The sequence below is a fragment of the Cicer arietinum genome, chromosome 2, assembly GCF_000331145.2.
Source record: "Cicer arietinum cultivar CDC Frontier isolate Library 1 chromosome 2, Cicar.CDCFrontier_v2.0, whole genome shotgun sequence".
Taxonomy (NCBI): domain Eukaryota; kingdom Viridiplantae; phylum Streptophyta; class Magnoliopsida; order Fabales; family Fabaceae; genus Cicer; species Cicer arietinum.
In genome coordinates, this window is record NC_021161.2 from 36140818 (window position 1) to 36148892 (window position 8075).

Consider the following 8075-nt stretch of genomic DNA (forward strand, 5'->3'; position numbering starts at 1 on the left):
TGAGGTTAAAGATTGCATCAAACTTAATATTTAAGAGAAAAACCTCACGTGATTGCTTGGGGAATGGAAATAGGTCAATGATGATTGGTGAATTAACTTGAATAAATTGGTTTGCACTTCTCTTTACTCTATTGATAAGAAATTTATTTTTTTATTTTCATAACTTGTAATTCTCACTACCAGTATATATCATACTAACCTTTATGATACAATTATAGAAGGTGTTCCTCAAATTACTAAATGGCATTCTTCTGAATTTTATTAACTGCTTTGTTAGTTTCTACCATATGCAAAGTGTTAAATATAAAACCATTCAAGCTTTTAGTAGAGTTGGTCCTTGATATGGTATCAACACCTCATGAACTGGTGGTAGTCAAGAGAACAATTCTTGCGGACTCAATTCTTCAAATAGGAATCAAATTTTATCATAAGCAAAAGAAGTCATTCATAGTATTAGTAACAAATTTGTTAAATGATGGCCATGGCAGAATGATGTGGCGGATTTTTGGACAACTAACATAGGCAATTTGTGAGAGGATGCTCGCCGTTCCGGCACCATAGGCCACAACAGCGTGTTTATATGGAAGATTTATGGCCATCTGACATCCATCATCGACAACACAGATTAGTACACACTTCGTGATCAAAGGGTCCTTGCATGAGTGGGAATGTTAAGTATAAAACTATACATGGGCCATTACCTAATAGCATAAGTTGTTAGATAGGTTGGTGATGAAAGTAGCATTTCTTTCAACATTGATATAGGGCTGTCCCTTGAACTCTTATTTCAATGGTGTGAATTACGTGAGTCAAACAATGATCTCAAACAGCTAATACAGAAAATGATTGATAATATCTCTAGAGTCGAATCATACACGTTAATTAACAGTTAATAGTTGGTGTTCAAATTTCCTTTCAGCATAACCAGTGGAGAAATGCAATCATGTTTTTCCTAGGGAGACAATTAAAAAAAAAATTAACTAATTAAAGTATATAATTAATTCCTCCAATTATTTTATTATTTTAGTTCTTAATATTATTCAACAATCCCATCCAGAGCTTTATACCTAGCTATACTCCTGTTCAAACCTAGTAAACATCCTATAGTAAGACAGCCACCACACTATTTCAAAGATTCAATTGTTGAATGCATCAACAAGTTCTGTCGAGGTTTCTAATTTATACTGTGATATATACTTTCTTGTCATTTATGAACTGATACAGAAGTATATAATAATACCTGGTGGTATATTTTGGTAGTGGCATCTGTACTTTGATAGTGTTTGCTGTTATACTTGAGGCAAACTCAGCACTTACTTTAAGAAAAACTTCTGCCTGCAATATCAAATTCGGAAGTGTTATGGAGTGCAAGGAAAGCAACTTTCAGATTTGAAAAATTGTTTAAAAATGATAAATACTAAAATATTTAACATTGGAAAATTGTATCTTAATTTATTTTTCTGTTGCTATGGAGATATTCAACCTAAGAGCAGGGATATTGGAAAAGGTATCTCTCAACGGAGGGAACATTTGTATACAACATCTTTGAAATTAACACATTTTGTTCCAATTAGATACATTGTAATACATCTGTAAGCTTATACAACAAATGTTCCAAGAGAATTTATAAAAAGGAATTATGACAATAATATTAATATGTCTCAGCTACTCTTGCTGTTGATCAGGAAAACAACAAGAATAAGAACAAAAATAAAATTGAAATTAAAAAGTAGATATCACCTTAAGGGACCCTGTTTCTTCAATCAAAGCATTGATACGAAAAGGAGGCTTAAATGCCTGGGTCATACGGTAATTCATAACCGGAAATTCACCGTCCGGTGGAATCTAAAAGTGACAGTCCAGAACAACCGTTAAAATAAAAAATTAAAAATTAAAAAACAAAAGAATATCAGTATCAATACTACTTCTGAACTCACCAGAGATAGAGTTCTGTTTGTATCAAAACTATCAAGACGAACAGATTCATGGAAATTACAGTCATCTAATATCACTGCTCCTGAGCCAGAGGAACTCCTATAACCTGCTCTAGAAACATTTCAAAAATAAATTTTTTGATAGACCACTGGATAAAAATTGTTTGTACTAATATCAGTATGAAAGTCTATGGGACAGTTACAAAAACAATAATAAAGAACAGAAGAAATAGACATAAACCTTAATGAACATGCAAAAGCATCAATGAATATGCAAAATTGGTTATCATATAAAACTCACTAATCAAAATCCATCAAATCAAGTATGGTTTACAGACAAAACACTTCAAATCTTCACATAAAGTAGTTATTTCTGGCCAGATATTTTATCTTTCTTAGAATAGAAAAATTAAATCCTAAGCATGAATCTTCAATTGTGAATGAGAACAGAGAACAGAAAATGAAAAGAACCAAAACTGAAAAAAGATACCTGAAACTGGTCCCTGGCTTCTTCCAATGGAAAGGTCTTCATTAAGAGCTAATCGAATTTCAGGATTGCCAGTAAGATAGCTCTTCATTTGTATGGTGCCATCAATCTCAGAAGTCAATATATATCCCTGAGCCATTAAGAATACTAAGAATGACAAAGACAACATATGGCACATGAACAACTTAAAATACAACTAACAATAACCAAACTTATCACACTAGATAGCACTTCAAATTCAAAATGCAAATCAACAAAACAAAAGCTTTCTCCTACTAGGTAGCTGCATGGATTGAACAATGTCATTTGGTCAAATACCAAGGTTTTAGAAAGGTCTTCAGATCTACATCTGTTTTAATGGCTTCACTTAAAGATTTCCTTGGCCTTCCTCCACATCTATTTATTGGGTTATCTCCATCTACTAAACTTTTCATAGTAGGGTATCTCTCAATCTTCACATGGAAAAGCCATCATAGGTGAGAGAGATTATGTCAACTTTTCCTCTAAAGGTGTTACTTTTAATTTCTCCATTAACCACATCATTTTCATTTTGCAACACTTACCTTATGCTCTTACCAGAACTTTACCACCTACTATTATGCATAACCAAGAAATCATCCAACGGTGACTCATTAAGCTTCATTAAATTAGTTTATCCATTTACGAAGCTAAGAGTAATTAAAAAGACTCTTAATCAAACTTGATGGTTCTTTACTCAGATTAAACAAGTTTCAAGAACTCAAGAGACAGGAATTAAATTTGATCTCTATTACTGAGTCCCTCAAGATATAAAATTGTTTTGCCAGTTAAAATCTTGGAAACCATACGCATAGCTTTTATACCCATGAAACAGGACAGATGAAGCAAAAAACAGACCAATATAAAATTCAAAGTCATATGATAAGTATGTACTCACACTAGAGCTAAAAGTGAGACTGATTTTCTCAATTATATCTACAAATATTTCCTCCCTCCTTCTGCCCCCAGGCTCTGTTGCAACAACAGATTTTGTTACAGCTATTCCTGGCATTCTTTTAGTCCCCTGCTGCAAGAAACCAAAATTAAGAATTACTATATCATAAATGCATGTCAAAATCACAAAAGCTATTAAGAGCTTGAAAGAAAAGATATTGAACATCTTACAGAAAATATTGCAGCAGGTCCAAGAGGTGACAGACGTGCTGCATCAATTACAAGTGGCTCATTGAAAACATAGGACTTCAACAATTCTGTAGATGTTGTTTGCACATAACCGAAATCCTGGTTCAAATATTGGCATCAGGTCCCTCATTGGAAAAAAATTTGGACACGTAACTAATTGACAAGAAATCTCATGTCAAGGCAGGAGTAAAACATACTAAAAAAATCAAATAGGCATTCGTTCTTTTTATAACAGAAAACTAGACACGACATCAATAAGAAATTTTGTGTGGCTTGTATTTCATTTTAACTTTCATAAAAAAATTAAGAGCATATCTGTCAAACCTATCAGATGTTACAGCTATTCACTGTCTAAAAATATATTTTGAATTGATAGCAAGACTCAACAGTGAGTAAAAAATTATTATTAGATTAAGATAACAATAAAAGGGAGACAACCAGGATAGAATGATAATTTAATTCAAAGAAGAAACATTACAGTTGAGAAAATATAAGAGTGGTTATAAAGAAGTAAAGAACCAAATGGGGAATGAGAGGAAGCTCACAATAACTTCATCGAGTAGCTCGTACACCAGGACAAAGTTTTTTCGTAATGAATCTTCATTGAGAATCCCAAGGTAATCTTTAATAACGCGAGCAATTCTTTGTAAAAGCTCGAAGACAAAGGAAGGTGATATATTAACCCTTGTAGTTGCCACAAACAGTAAGCCAACAACTTTCACATGAAAGTAATTTACGCCATCTACATTCTGTCAGAGAACAAATAACACAATACAAAAAGAAATCAGCATACTCTACCAGAAGTGTTGCAAATGACATAACAACAATAGACATTTACAGCTTCAATAAAATCCATTTTGTGAGATATAAACGTACATTTTCAACTATGAGAAAACTTGATATATGAAATATTACTACTATAAAAACCACAAGCGATTGCAATAATAGGCATCAATAACAGGGAATGGATGTAGCATATTTTAAATAAATTGAAGGACATAGCAATAATTAGCAGGACTGGCCACTCATCTACAAAGTACCAACAGACTGGGTTCTCTGCTCCCCCTCCCTGCCTATTCACATTTGCAACATTATTTAAATTCCAACATTTTCAATTATATTGTGCAGAGTAAAAGTGTGAAACTGTGAGTGTTCTAAAATGGCTAACTACATTATACGATACAGAGGAAACAAGACAATCAATTATCCATAGTTACAAACTCATTTCAAACCTAAATCATGTTAATATATACTCTTCCTGATTCAGAAAGATAATACCTACAAAGACAGGTGGTGCCTCCTCCAGTCCACCATCTTCCCAAAACTTTACTTTTCGGAAAAATATCTCAGCACTTCCCTTTGGGACCTCACCACGATCTGCAATAAGGACAATTCAGTAAAAAAAATAGCCAATGAGGGTTTAACAGTCAAACATTCATGCATTACAATAGATTCCTAATTTTAGTAAATATAAGAACTCTCATGTTATAGTAGAGTTCTTTCGATTACGTTGTTTACTCCACTCCATTCACCATTCACAAAAACACTTGCAGATAAGCAGGTTTTCATTCTATTCAGATGCAAAATTAATATTTAAATTTCAATTTGCTTGAACTATGAAATCTTAGATTACAAGCAGTTACATAAATTGGACAACACACCATGAAAAATGACAAGGTACAAACAAAGCACCAACAAGATTTAAGCTCTGGTCAAAGAAACTCCAATGCTAGCAAAAGTAGCTCTAAAATTTTGAGAAACTTGTAATAAATACAAGAACCATTTAAAAAATCATTTCTACAACTTGTTATAGGCACAACGTCCAATACAGGTCTCACAAATTATATGTCAAAATGTAAGTTTCTCTTTAAATCAATGTTATAAAAACCAAACCTGACATCAAATTGGCAAGACATCAGGATCATGGTTCAACTATTTAAACCACTCGAACCGACACAAAACTGTAAATCGACCGTCCAATTAACCGGACCTAGATAATACTGGTTCTTGGTTTAACCGGTTAAACTGTCCGGTTCCATTCGCTTTCAAAACAATGTTAGAAATGCATATACACAAACAGGTTCCAAACTCTAACGAATATACACGTACTTCTAAATTTCTAACGCGTTTGAGCTCGTGCAACAAGATTTATTAAAAACGCATATACCTCAAGAATATTTCAGCATTCAACATTTTCCAATGGAATTTACTAGTTATTATGAGTGATTATCACACAAAGAAGATACGATTCAAGTAAGATCCAGATTTATAAATTCGAATCAATAATTTCGCTATGGATCAACAAAATGAAGTGAAACACTGTAGATGAAGATCAATCGATGAAAATGTTGGATCAAGAAACAGCATCAGAATCAGATCTAGAATCAAAGAAAACAAAAATCGGAATGGAAAAGTGTAGTTGAGAGAGAGAAGCTAACAGTCACGGAAAACTATGTTATCTCCACGCTGTGAAAGAACGAAGAACTGCGAGATCATGGCTCCGCTAGATGGTGCACAGAGTTCTTACAGGTGTTGCTTTTCTGATGGTTATTTTGTGACCAAAGAAGACGATAATTGAACAGTATTCTTTGCAATTAACGGTGGTGACGGTGTATATATTATTTTATTTTCAATGAAGAAAAGATATTAGTAGATTTCGATATTTTTGACCACAGCCAATTTTTACAAAGGAAATACCACTAATAATAATGAGTTTAAAAGTAATGCACGTTAAATTATATCAAATAATTTTTAAATTAAAAATAGTTATTGAATATTTGATAAGTTTATATTGTTTAATACCAGCTGCATCTCTTATAAATCTTAATAATATTTTTTTCTTATACGATATTAATTAATTTATAATAATTTTCTTAAACTTCCCTAAAAAAATTATAATAACTTTTTTAAACGTATGATATATAGTAAATGAAACTTTCTTATACAAAAAATAAAACTAAAAATCGCCCTATGTTTACTGTAAATGAAATTTGAAATTTCTTTTATTTGTTTGATAAAATGAATTTTTAAAAACTACTACTATAATATATTGAATATCATGATTATTTTTATATTAAAAATCGATTGACAATTATACTTCTTTTTTTAAGTATTTTAGTTTTTAGAAGAATAAAATATTAGTAATTTAAAATATGATTAAAAGATTAAAAAATTTTAAAATTATTTTTAAAATTTGAATTAAAATTTTTCTACATAATTTAGTTTTAATTAAAATTTATTAAACTATTTAATTTCCATTACGTAATTAGCGGAGATAATATTTTTACCTAATAACTTTTTACTTAGCATATGACAAAATCAATATATGACGTATTTACTCTAAAAAGTGTGTTTTTCATGAATTGAAACACACAAGAAACTTTTACATGGGTACAAATCCAAATAAATAATATTTGAGCACACATTCATAAATAATAAAAATTAATAGAAAAATAATTTAATCATATCTTTTAAATTTTTTTATAATATTTTTGTATTTGTGTATTTATAAATTTTTGTGTTGAATTATTGTGTTCAAATAAATATATTTCTTAGAAATAGATGAACAAAAAAAAAAAGGTAAACTATCATTTTGTTCCTTAGTTATCATCATCAAAATGTCAGTCATTTTAATTTATGACGTTATAACGGTCATTGGCTATTTTCATAGTAAATTGTAACTTTTAAAGACTTTTATGATAATAGATTATATCTTTCAAGAACTATTTTGATAATTTAATTACTAATTTAGATTTGTTGCTGAATTAAGGAACAAAATGGGAGCGTTCTATACTTGTAAGAATAAAATAGTGTATTACCCTAGAAAAAATTGGATGATATCGTCAAAAATATCATACATCACACTAAAGCGTTCACAATAAGACAAATATATTTTTCTTATTCACTTATTCATACAAGGTGAGAATAGGTCTATCAGTGTCACTGATGGCTACCACGTAGCCTATAAGAGACTAAATATTTATTTAAAATATAATAAGGTATATGTTTTTTTTTAAAGTCTATTTAGATATAAATAAAAAAGTTAGGCTATAGACCATAATAAAGTGTTATTGACCTATGAGACCAACTATAGTACCTCAATTTTGTCTCAATAATTAAAAATTATTTTCATAATAATAAAAACAAAAAAAAAACATAATCTATATACTCTCATGTAGTCTTTGTCCCTTTAATTTTAAATTTAATTTTTTTTAATCTTTGAATTTTAATTTTTTATTTTATCACAATTATATTTTCACCGTTCCTACACTCAATCACAAAATCACTTGCTAAATATACAAGGTTGTTTCTTTTTACGGTAAAACAGTCGTAAAACTTTGATTTTATATAGTGGACAAGTTGCTGCAAAACAATGAAAACCCATAACTTTCTTTTATTTTATGAACATATTGCAATAAAACAAATGAAAACCCATAAATTTCTTTTATTTCATGAACATATTGATGTAAAACAACGAAAGAACCAGAACTTTG

General features: G+C 30.3%; 1 protein-coding gene across 2 annotated transcripts in view; it reads right to left on the bottom strand.

Moving 5' to 3' along the window:
* The window catches only part of LOC101501240 (AP-4 complex subunit mu-like), a 9039-nt gene extending 2847 nt beyond the window's left edge, over window positions 1–6192 (bottom strand). The window contains exons 1-9 of one of the 2 annotated variants that reach the window (XM_004490384.4): window positions 6021–6192; window positions 4865–4959; window positions 4128–4331; window positions 3565–3681; window positions 3338–3463; window positions 2425–2551; window positions 1938–2041; window positions 1741–1845; window positions 1241–1335 (exon numbers count right to left, since the gene is read on the bottom strand). In XM_004490384.4, coding sequence (XP_004490441.1) covers window positions 1241–1335; window positions 1741–1845; window positions 1938–2041; window positions 2425–2551; window positions 3338–3463; window positions 3565–3681; window positions 4128–4331; window positions 4865–4959; window positions 6021–6078 — 1031 coding nt within the window. In that variant the 5' untranslated portion in view covers window positions 6079–6192. Of the gene's footprint in view, window positions 1–1240; window positions 1336–1740; window positions 1846–1937; window positions 2042–2424; window positions 2552–3337; window positions 3467–3564; window positions 3682–4127; window positions 4332–4864; window positions 4960–6020 lie in introns of both variants that reach the window. The other variant, XM_004490383.4, reaches the window with a different exon arrangement.
* Window positions 6193–8075: the final 1883 nt, after the last annotated feature.